Below are 12,349 nucleotides of genomic sequence, written 5' to 3' on the forward strand. Positions count from 1 at the left end.
GATAGCTTCTCTCCAGGTGCCTAATTTTTAGAATTAGAGACCCATCCAGGGCACCTTTTCAATCCATCATGTACAGAAAGCTACTCTTTGTGAAAAGGGGTTAACAATATTGACTTGCAGAAATCTGAGGATCAAATGAGAGATCTGGGCAGAGCTGTAGCTCAGGGCCCAGCACGTGGTTGGTTCTCAATAAATGTCAGTTTTCCTTTGCCCAACCTCTTCTTGGATCCTCCACCTCTGATGTATTGAAGTCTGGCAAGTTATAGTCACCATGGAGAACCAACAACCATGAACTAATTGTGTTCACAGAATGGAATTTTATGTGATGAAACAGTAAGAGAACTCGAAGTTGTCACTTCTGTGCCTTTTATCTCTCTTTGGTGAATCAAAGCTAGAAAGGTCTCTGTGAGGACCATTGCTAACAGAATTGTAATAATTTGTCTCAAATCCAATGAAGTCTCAGTTTCCCTCTGTTAAGAGCTATGTGTGGGCCAGGCGTGGTGGCTCAAGCCTGTAATCCCAGCACTTTGGGAGGCTGAGGAGGGTGGATCACGAGATCAAGAGATCGAGACCATCCTGGTCAACATGGTGAAAACCTGTCTCTACTAAAAATACAAGACATTAGCTGGGCATGGTGGCGCGTGCTTGTAATCCCAGCTACTCAGGAGGCTGAGGCAGGAGAATTACCTGAACCCAGGAGGCGGAGGTTGTGGTGAGCCGAGATTGCACCATTGCACTCTAGCCTGGGTAACAAGAGCGAAACTCCATCTCAAAAAAAAAAAAAAAAAAAAGCTATGTGTTTAGCCAACATGTCTTCTCCTTCCTTATAGAACTTCAATGTTGGCCACATGCATCTCTCATTTCCACATCACACAGGGAAGGGGAGCCCATCTCCTGGTTTAGAGAATGGATTATGACTGGTATAAACCAATCATAGCAATCCCAATCCCCATGCCTATGATGGGTTCAGGATGGGCATGTGACCCAATTTTGACCAACAAGTTATGAGGGAAAGTATGGGGCACTCTGGGACAAACTTCTCTTCTTCAAGAGAGATCTATAGGAAGGCAGAGCCTCTTCTATGTCCCCTGAATGCTCTTGTGTCTGGATAGTATGTGCATGTCTGTGGCACCACCTAAAACTACGAGGACTGCCAACTCAAAGACAATGCCAGCACATTAAGAACATCACTGCAGCGAGATGGACCAACCTGGGCCCTGATGATGTTGATCCACACCCTATTCTGTGCCATGGATTTTCCCTCCCTTGGACTCACTGTTTTTTTCTTGTTGTTTGTTTGTTTAGAAATCAGGCCTTGCTCTGCTGCCAAGCCTGGAGAGCAGTGGTGTGATCATAGCTCACTGCAGCCTCAATCTCCTATGCTCAAGTGATCTTCCCGCTTAGGCCTCCCGAGCAACTGAAACTACAGATGCATACCACAGTGCCCAGCTAATTTTTGAATTTTCTGTAGAGACGGGGTCTCAGTTTGTTGCCCAGGGCTCAAGGGACCCTCTTGCCTAAGCCTCCCAAAGTGCTGGGGTTACAGGGATTGAGCCATTGTGCACAGCTGGACTCCTTATTAAGTGGGATAACATTTATTCTCCTGTAAGGCAGTTGAGTTTCCATTGCTTATAGCAGAAAGCAAATAGATACAGGATACCTTTAGGAAAATCCTCTTGCAAACAAGCAATCTTTTCAGAAGACCTCAGCAGAGACTCTTACTAAAATCTCCTTTCAGCAAGGCTGATGTTTTTATCTGAGAGATAAAGTGTGGAAGTCAGGGGGTGAAGAGGAGGAAGGAGCAGCATATGGGTGTTGGGCATAGGGGAAACCAGCTCCCTAAAAAGAGAAGTAGATGGCAGAAAAGAGCTCAACCCAAAGCTTCTAGAGCTTTTATTGCTCTTGCAAGAGAGATGAAGGAGAGGAGAGGATATGTCTCACAGAGTATACGTTGCATGTCAGGCAATAGGAGCTCTAAATACATGATTTTATTTAATCTGCATGCTGGTTGTCTATTATTACTGGATATCAGAAATCTCAAGTTACTGGTCCATGGTAACACAACCAGGTCAGTCTGACTCATGATGGAGAGGATGTGGAGAAATAGAAAAGCTTTTACACTGTTGGTGGGAGTGTAAATTAGTTCAACCATTGTGGAAGACAGTGTGGGGATTCCTCAAGGACCTAGAAATAGAAACTCCATTTGACCCAGTAATCCCGTTACTGGATATATACCCGGAGGGTTATAAATCATTCTATTATAAAGGCACATGCACACATATGTTTATTGTGGCACCATTTACAATAGCAAAGACCTGGAACCAACCCAAATGCCCATCAAAGATAGACTGGATAAGGACTATTTGGCACATATACACCATGGAATACTATGCAGCCATAAAAAAGGATGAGTTCATGTCCTTTTCAGGGACTTGGATGAAGCTGGAAACCATCATTCTCAGCAAACTGACACAAGAACAGAAAACCAAATACCACATGCTCTCGCTCATAAGTGGGTGTTGAACAATGAGAGCACATGGATACAGGGAGGGGAACATCACACACTGGGGCCTGCCAGGGGCTTGTAGAAGCTAGGGGAGGGATAGAAGGGGGTGAGGGGATTGAGGAGGGATAGCATTAGGAGAAATACCTAATGTAGATGACAGGAGGATGGATACAGCAAACCACCATGGCACATGGATACCTATGTAACAAACCTGCACGTTCTGCACATGTATCCCAGAGCTTAAAGTATAATTTTTAGAAGTCCTGCTTCTTTCCTTTATCACCCCATACAACTTGAAAGTTCTCCAGAAATGTCTCCAATCCATCTATTTGCGAGCCACTGTGATGTAGTAGTAGGTCACTGTGATGTGCCCTACATCACTGATCCATCTGCATCTTCAGGGTTACCCCCTTGAGCCACCTGGATTTTTCTATCATCCATCTAACTGGTATCCTCCCAATTTCTACACTTGTCCCTACCCCTACCCCATTGTCTATTGTCTGCACAGTAGCCACTTCCCTCTCTAAACAGTTTAAGAACATCTCATCACACAATTCCAAACTCTTCCCCGGCGTTCCCTAGGACTTCCATAATCTGGTCCTTTTGCTTGGTCCAGTGGCCTCATCTGTACCACTTTTCACTCCACTCACTAAGCTTCAGCCCCTTGGCCTCCTTACTGTTCTTGGAAGAACCGAGGGTATCTCTGAACACAGGGCCTTTTGCCTGTTTCCTTGCCTGGAATGCACCCTCCATCATCTCTTTTCCAACTTGCTGGTCTTGACAAAGGAGGCTTCCATTGAGCACACCAAGGTAGCTCCCCTCTGGTTTGCCATATTAATGTGTGGGCAGATGGGCCAGTGTCAAGGCCTTGGTAACATCCAGAGCCCTCCAAGATGGAGGTACCTTTTCTCTGTGTCCTCACATGGTAGAAGGAGCCGGAAAGCTCTCTGGGACCTCTTAGGGTATTAATTCTGTTTACGAGAGCTCCACCCTCATAACCCAGTCACCTCCAAGATGGAGGCTTGGAGGGCTCTTCAGAGGTATAGACATAAAATGTCATATAGAAGAGCATGGCCACCAATACATTCTTGCCATGACCACAAAGAGCGAGTGGGGAAATTCTATGGAAGAAGATGTCTAGAAGGCAAGTAAATAAATTCTGGCTTTATTTGATTTTGGTTTCTGTGAGAGAGTAGGACTCTCTGACAGCTTAATAATACAAACAAAAAGGGAATCTCTGCACATTTTCCACTGCCAGGCATGTCTGCACCCTTGCTCATTTCTCCCACAATGAAAGAGAAATTTCCCTTCTGACAGGTCTGAACCTAAGCCATCAATGGGGCCACTATTAGTAATGGATTGCACTGCTGTGATTGGCACCCTTGAGTCTGTAGGTGCCAAGGTCAAATTTTGGGAAGATCCCAGGGCCTAGCTAAGGCTTTGATTCTGTGCTTCTTGCTTTGACTTGACCTTCTAACAAGGCTATGTGTTGGGGCCTCAATACTGATGTAGTCATTTTGATTTCTATTTTGCTGTTTCCCCAGCTCTCTTGGGAACATGGTGTGGTGGTGGGGAACAGAAGAGAGCTTTGAGAAAGATGGAGAAAGCTGATTGATCAGACAGGTTTCTCTTGGTCTTGGCCACAACTCTGTTAGAGAACTTCTCAACCTCACTCTTAATTGTTAAGAACTGATTAAAAATATGATGTGTGTCTTAGTCTGTTCAGGCTTCTATAACAAAATATCATAAATAGAGTAGTTTACAAACAGCAGAAATTTAGTTCTCACAGTACTGGGGGCTGGGAAGTCCAGGATTATGGCAGATTTGGTGTTTTGGCAGGAACTGCTTTTTAGTACCTTTTCCGTGTGTCCTCACATGGTAGAAGGGGCCAGAGAGCTCTCTGGGACCTCTTAGGGCACTAATTCTGTTTATGAGGGCTCCACCCTCACAGCCTAATCACCTCCCAACACCATCACCTTGGAGGTTGGCATGTCAATATATGAAGTTCAGAAGAACACAAACATTCAGACTATAGCAATGTGTGAAATTAATTTCTATCTAGAAAATGTTATTGAATTAAGCACAAAAGGTGGTTGCATAAATCTTCTTTTAGAATTAGGATGATGCAAGAATGGCAGCTATGATACCTGGGAAAGGCTCATGTGTGACTCGCCACTCTTCCTGCTGGGTGGAAATAATTAGAAAATGTGTGTTGGGAAAGACGGGATAAACATGAAGTGCAGAGACACCAAGAGGGAAAGCCATTGATCATGTTTGCCTGTGATCACCCTGGAAGGAATGATCTGTTCTTTGTGGCGGTCGATAATTAAATATGGAAGAGACTGTGCTGTGATTTCATGTTTGAGATTGGAAGAGGAAAAGGGACAGATAGCAAATGATGCCACAGGAAGGGCACAATGTGTGGGCTGAATCATCAAAGTGACAGGTGTTTGCTAAAAGTGGCTCAAGTTCAGGGCTGGGGTGGGCATGTCTGTACAACTTCTATGTCCGCTGAAGACCTGCCTCGAGGCAGCTCTGTGCTGGGAGCCACCTGTGCACAGCCCACCCTATGGAGCCCACAGCCTGCATGAGGGAGAAGTGGGGCACAAAACCATCAACTGGGCAGTGTGACAAGTGCTGTGGAAACCAAACTGCATGAAACAGAGATTGTGCCAAGGACTTCTGGGAGGGGCTGGTTACATGGGAGAAGGACAGCAAGAAAAAGGTGACTGACACACTTTGGATTTATGTCCTAGCTGAATCTCATTTTATTTACTTATTTATTTTTGAGATGGAATCTCACTCTGTCACCCAGGCTGCAGTGCAGTGGCATGATCTCAGCTCACTGCCAAGTCAGTCTCCTGAGTTCAAGCAATTCTCCTGCCTCAGCCCCCTGTGTAGCTGGGATTACAGGCATGCAACACCATTCTCGGCTAATTTTTTTTTTTTTTTTTTTTTTTTTTTTTTTTTTTTTTTTAGTACAGAAAAGGTTTCACCATGTTGGTTAGGCTGGTGTCGAACTCCTGACCTCAGGTGACCCACCCACCTTGGCCTTTCAAATTGCTGGGATTATAGGTGTGAGCCACCACACCCGGCCCCAAATCTTATTTTAAATAGTAATTCCCAGTGTTGGAGGAGGGGTCTGGCAGGCGGTGATTGGATCCTAGGGGTGGATTTCCATCTTGCTGTTCTCCTGATAGTGAGTTCTCTCACAAGATCTGGTGTTCAAAAGTGTGCAGTATCTTCCCCTTTACTCTTTCTTCCTTTTTCTCCAGCCAGGTAAGACATGCCTACTTCCCCTTTGCCTTCTGCCATGATTGTAGTTTTCTGAAGCCTCCCCAGCCAGGCTTCCTGTACAGCCAATGGAACTGCGAGTCAATGAAATCTTTTTTCTTTATAAATTACCCAGTCTTAGATAGTTCCTCATAGCAATGCGGGAACAGACGACTACAGAGACTTTGAATAATACTGTCCTCGAAGTGTTATTGGTTAAGGCTCCAGTTTGGAAAAAGCTCGAGAGTGAATGGGTGAGGGAAAATGGTCCATACATTCCACTGCAAATTTTTCCCCCTGGGAACTTACAGGGCTGGAATGCCAAGCTCTGAGACCTGCTGGCTTTTGCAAGTGAGGGAAGCAAATGTGCATTTGCCGTCTGCCCACTTAGTGTCCCGGATGTGTCTTCTAGATCAGGGCTCTGCAACTGTTTCTCTAAGGGGTCAGGTGGCAAATCTTTTCAGCATTGTGGGTGACAGGGTCTCTGCCGCAGCTGCTCAGCACTGCAGTTGCAGCAAGAGAACAACCATAGACTATACAGAAACCAACAGGCATGGCTGATCTGCCCACGAGCAGAAGTTCTAGATCCTTGCTACTCACAGCGTGGAACCCGGCTCGGTCTTGTTGGCATGTCCCAGTGCACCACTGGTCTAGAGCTGGTGCTGGTGCACATGCATTTCCGATCATAGGGTAAATCCTAACACAAATTCTTGCATGAGAATGGATTCCTTTAGTCAGATTGCTTTCTAGCCAGTGCTTTATGGGGAGTGGAGGTTCAGATGAGGGAAGGACAAAACTCATTTGGGACTTGGATATCATGAGCAAATGGCTCTGAAGGGGGTGAATGGGGACTGGGCATGCCACTAGAGGGTAGCCCCTGAAAAAACACGGGGACCTGGAGAGGAAAAGGCTCTGGGAAGTGACAGTGGAGCCAGGTGGAAGACAGGAGGGTGCCAAAAGCAAGCCATACCTAAGCAGAGAGTTTGTTGATTGCTCCTTATGAGCCAGGCACTGTCAGGACAGGAGGGTGGGATGAAGAAATGGAATTGAATCTGACCTGGCCTCTTTTGAGAGGCCTGAAGGCAAGGAAGGTGAAGCATGGGGGACAGTAAGGCGAAGGTGCAGTTAGCAGTAAGCAGAGCTGTGAGTCACAGCAAGTGTGTGTGAGAGTTCATGGAGGGGGTGGCGTCTGGCTTGGATTGGTGGTGCCATGAGCCCCAGAAGACATCATGGGAGAAATGGAATTGGCCTTTGAGAAATGGGAATCTTAACACATGCAGATTAGAGCTGAGAGGCATCCCCGACAGAGAGGACAGGAAGAATGAAGGCAGGGAATTCTGTATGAAAAGGAAAATGCTGGTTCATTTGCACCTGTGTGTGTGTGTATAAAGGTTTGAGAGGAAATTTTAGAGTGTTGTTTTTCTCTCAGTGAAGAATTTTCTATACTTTTTCCTTAGTGAATAGACGGTACCTTAGTAAATACAAAATAATAACAATAATCATGTAGATTGTGATGAAGTTAAGTAGAGCCTTGAATTGTCAAGCTAAGTTTGATTTCATGTGTGGGCAAGGTGATTTCATCACTGGCTTGGTGTCCACACCACCACCAATGCCTATGTCTGTGTTTCTAATTAAACTTGAGTCTCTTCACTCTAAGAGGAACATAGCCCATCCCACCCAACCCTGAATTAAGAACAAAGTTGTGAGAAAGAATGTCCAAGAAATAGTTTATTCCAAACAAGAAACGCCAACTTGAACAGAACCAGGAAATCCAATGTTCCTAGGGCTATTTACAGCTCCTGTCCCTAATTCATGAACTCAGCCCAGTTTTAAAAAAAAATTCTTAGGAGCCTCCAGCATCACAGTGAGGAGAGGAGCAGGCCTGTTATTTCCTGGGGGAGGTGGGAAGGAGGATGGCGGTGATGAGAAAATGAAGTAAAAAAGGTGTGGAAAAGAAGCCGACTTGCGCAGACCACACAATCCGGAAATAGCCTAAGTTCCAAGGAAGAAAAGAATGACCATTTCTTTTTTTAAAAAAATAAAAATATAAAACCTCACCATACATTAAAATGTCTTTTAAGAAATCTAAGAGATGACATGGACAGCCCCAAGGATTGAGTAATCAAGTAAAAAGTGAAGACATGGAAGCTGGGTGACAAAATAAAAACACAGTAGAATGTTAGCAGGATATAGCAAACATCAGAGGAAGAACATTTGGAAGAATCCTAAACAGGGGGCTTGTTTGCACAGAAAACTGACCTGCCGAGTGAGTGAAGGAAGAAAGTATCTAAATAATGATGAAGATGATGCCTACACAAAAGGCCATCCAATGAGTCATCCAACGCTTGGGGTTGCACACAGGAACTGATTTAGCCCTCCCTGCTTAAAAATGAGGAAACTGCCATTCAGAGCGACCGCACGCTTTGCCGGAAGTCTCCCAGTTAGCAGCCAGCAGGGCTAAATTCTGAACACAAACCTGACTCCAAAGTCTAAGCTTTCCCTGCTCACCCCCAACTTCTTCCAATTCAAATGCAAGCTTCTCCCTGTCCAGATCAGAGAGTAGTTTGCTCTTTGTGTGAACCTACTTTCCTCCTGAAATAAGCTTTCTAAGCACCCATGCTTCCTAATGTATAAACAGGGAGCCACCCCACCAGTATCGGTTGGGTACTCTCTGCACGAAGATGCTGACAAGCTGATTTTACACCCTTCTCAGGAGAGAAAACCCCACAGGCTGATAGAGCTGGGAGTTCTGCTGCAGGTCTGGGTTTTCGGGAAGGTTGGACGGGGGCTGATTACACTCTGTAGGAGAAACCAGTGCTCTGCCACCTGACTCTCATCTGAATGGAATGAGTGACCCGACTCTTATTTAAATGGACACCTGTGTGTCTTCCCAGCACTGGGGATATGGTGGTGGTGAGGACTGCTGAGACTAAAAGGTAGGTAGGGACAGTCTTCTGTGAACGAGGGGCAGAGTGCGGCTGCAGCGCTGAGACCTTAGGGACAAGGCTGGTCTGCATGCTGCACCGTCTTACAAGGTCAGAAAGACTGTGGCCTGCCAGAGAACACACACGAAGACACTTTGGGTTTTGCTCCAGGGCTTCGGAGCATTGTTTCCTTAGAAGGGGCAAACATATCAGACATGTATTTTGCTGTCAGAGCTGTGGTTTTCAAAAGTGCCCTCTAACAAGCTAGGATGTGCCAAATTGCAAAGTCATGACTGTTTAATTGCTTTGGGGAAGGAGGGTTCACTTCAAATATTAAGGTTATATTTATACGTAAAAATGATTTTATAAATATCAAAGATTTTTCATGTCTCCTACCTAATCGGGCTCTCCCCATACTCCTATAATTTGAAGCGGGGCAGAAGTGTGTAACCCCTTTGGCAGATGCAGAGAACTGAGGCACAGAGAGGGCGTGACGTGTCTGAGGTCACACAGTGAATCAGTCCAGGAGATGAGACCAGAACCCAGGCTTCCCAGCTCCAAGTCCAGGGCTCTTTCTGCATCTGATGTTTTCAGGGTTGAGACAGGGACCATCAGGGCACAAGAGGGGTTCTGGGTGGGCAGGGCAGAGACGCGTGCAGTCCCGTTGGGCAGCAACAGGTGTGGGCTTAGCTGCTGCAACCGCGGGTGCAGGTGTGGGTGAGGAGGTTGTTGTTGCATCCGTCCTGCAGCTTGCTTTGGGCCTGGCCTCCAGCTTGGTCGTCGGTGTCCAAGAGCTGGCTGTCCTGTCCCTGCTGCCTCCTGAGCCTGCAAACAAGCACAGATCTGAGTTAGTGATGTTGCATGGGGTTGTGGAGGCACATCCAGGGAGACACACTGAGCAGGCGAGGCAACTGTGGAGGCTTCAGCTCAGACCTCCCTCTGCCTGGGAAGATTGACCATTAAGGCATCGAGGGTGCTGTGCACTGGAGCCAGATGGGGCTGGGATCAAAGCACAGCTCACGCACACTTGGGTGAGTTACTTAATGCATAGAGCCTCAGTTTCTCTGTCTATAGAATGGAGATACTAATTCCTATCTCGTGGCTGCTTTTGATGTTGACTTGAGATCACATATTTATATTTTTGTATATACCCTGTATTTATATTGCCCAAGCTCACAGTCAGTAAAGGTGGTGAGTCCCAGCTGTCATTTATTCAGTATACAGGTATTAAATGCCCACTAGTGTACCAGCCACCATGCCTAGGAGCAGGAGATGCTCTGGAAGCCAAACAATCATATTATTTGTCCTCAAGGAGCTCACTGTCGAAAGAGAGACAGGCACGAATCAAATAATCCCACAAATAAATATCCGAACACTTACACACAGACTTACAAAATATCCTATTACAAACTATGTTGAGGGAGTATGATTCTGAACATCACATTTCCTAGCATTTGGCCACTTTCACATGTTGGAAGATGTCAATATCCCTCTGTTTCTGATCTTCAAGTTCAAGTCCATTCACTATGTCACAGCTGTCACTGTACGTGGATGGTGGCAGCCAGAATGGAATGGAGACATTTAAGGAGGCAGTGAGAAGTTTTAGAGCAGTGAAGAACTCAACTCATATCCTGGCTCTCAACACCTATGTGGGTTATGTTAGTCAAGTTGCTTTATCTTCTTCTTAGCCTCAGCTTCCTTATGGAAAACTAGGGATTATACTGTTAGCTTTGCAGAAGGCTAAGGGGATCATAGAGAAGAAACGTTAAAATATCTAGTATAGGGCTGGGAATAATAATTGCTATTAGTTCTACCTTTTTCTGAAAAAGAGGTTTTAGCCTGGATTTTTTTTTATTGCATTTTAGGTTTTGGGGTACATGTGAAGAACATCCAAGATTGTTGCATAGGTACACACATGGCAGTGTGGTTTGCTGCCTTCCTTCCCCTCACCTGTATCTGTCATTTCTCCCCATGCTATCTCTCCCCACCTCCCCACCCCCCCGTCCCTCCCCCATTTCCCCCAAAAACGATGAGTTCGTGCCCTTTGTAGGGACATGGATGAACCTGGAAACCATCATTCTCAGCAAACTGACACAAGAGCAGAAAATCAAACACCGCATATTCTCACTCATAGGCGGGTGTTGAACAATAACACATGAACACGGGGAGGGGAGCACTAGCCTGGATTTTAAAAGGAGTGTTTCTTTCCAACAGAGTGCAGAGCAGGTTGTCGCCACCTACTGTCCTGATTTAAATGAAGGAGCTGTTTCACCCACCAAGCCTCTGTGTATGTTTGTTATATGCAGGGTCCCGAGGGTTATCCCAAGGTGCCTACAACTTAGGGCTTAGATAGGTCACAGTTGTGTGTGTGAGTGTGAGTGTGCACAGGGGGAATGCCTAGTGTTTGCAACAATGCTGGTATTTGAGTAAGTTCTTCAGATAACACCAAAATACCAGCAGCAACACTGTTTCCTAAGACAGTGAATTGCGGTTCCTCCCCCGCTGCCCTTCATGCAAAGGCCCAGGACTAAGGTGGGCGAGTCCTCTGTCCCCATAGCTTGCAGCTCTCCGGGTAGGGCAGCTGGGCAAGGTGGTTACGGTTAAAATACGACATCCCAGTGGAGAGGGCAGGAACCAGAGCACAGAGCTGGGATCTAGAGAACCAAGGGGGAGCGCTCCTTTTATCATGAGGAAAGGATGTGGTTAGGCTTCTTCGGAATGGCTGGAAATTGCCTGGGAATCTTCCTCCCCTCCTCCCTTCTCTTTCCATTCCAAGTGACTTTCTCAAGCGCCCCTGGAAAGGAAATCACATCAAAATTAGGGAACACTCAAATGACGCAGAAAACTATGGGAGTAAAAGGGAAATAAATATACTTTTAAAGTAAGGCATCATGGTTAGCTGCACAATTGTACCGCCGCAAACTTCTCTGAGTATAATGCAACACAAAACGAATCCATTAAGATTTTCTGTTAAATGCCAAAAATACTGGTGTTTTGAATTTAAAATAGCACAGTGTACTCAAATATGGCTATGTTGAGAACCAGAATGGCTACCTCTAGACTGCTGTACCCCTCTAATTATAACATAAAATAAAGGTTCAAAAGCTTCAAAATAGTCGAACGTAGTGAAGAGGGAGCCCCAAGGAGGGAGAGATGGAGTCTGAGACCCTGGGTTGATCAAGAGAAGCTTCCTGCAAGAGGTGGCACTGAGCTTGGCTTTCAGTGTTGGATGAACTCCCACAATTGGATGTTGAATGTGTGTAGCTGGCAGCGGAAGGTCTTAAATGAAAGGACATCAGTGAGGTAAGGCACAGAAAATAGAAAAAGAAATGCTGCAGTAATGGCTAGAGTCCTCTGGAGTGACGGTCTCACCACCGTGGCTTATCCTTTTGGCCAGAGCTAGTTTAAGGAGGAGAATTATCTGCTTTCATTCCCCCATCCTCTAGCGGAGACCCATAGGTGTGTGAAAGTTGATCATACGAATGTGTCGTTCTTGTCAAAGCCAACTAAAGCAGAGTAGAAAGGCAGTGGGGAAAAGCACTCAGGGCACAAAACATTGCTCCAAAACATGCAATTCTCTGCAAGCCTGGCAGCTGAAACTCTTGGTGTAATCTGAAACAAGTTTCATCTCATGGCTACTGAAATG

General features: G+C 45.8%; 1 protein-coding gene across 2 annotated transcripts in view; it reads right to left on the bottom strand.

The window, feature by feature from the left end:
• Nucleotides 1–7,502: 7,502 nt before the first annotated feature.
• STK32B (serine/threonine kinase 32B) overlaps nucleotides 7,503–12,349 on the bottom strand; it is a 440,698-nt gene continuing 435,851 nt past the window's right edge. For both annotated transcript variants that reach the window (XM_039468436.2, XM_074395883.1), the window contains exon 12: nucleotides 7,503–9,528. In XM_039468436.2, the coding sequence (XP_039324370.1) occupies nucleotides 9,390–9,528 (139 nt within the window). In that variant the 3' untranslated portion in view covers nucleotides 7,503–9,389. The remainder of the gene's footprint in view (nucleotides 9,529–12,349) is intronic.

This window comes from Saimiri boliviensis, chromosome 3, assembly GCF_048565385.1.
Source record: "Saimiri boliviensis isolate mSaiBol1 chromosome 3, mSaiBol1.pri, whole genome shotgun sequence".
Taxonomy (NCBI): domain Eukaryota; kingdom Metazoa; phylum Chordata; class Mammalia; order Primates; family Cebidae; genus Saimiri; species Saimiri boliviensis.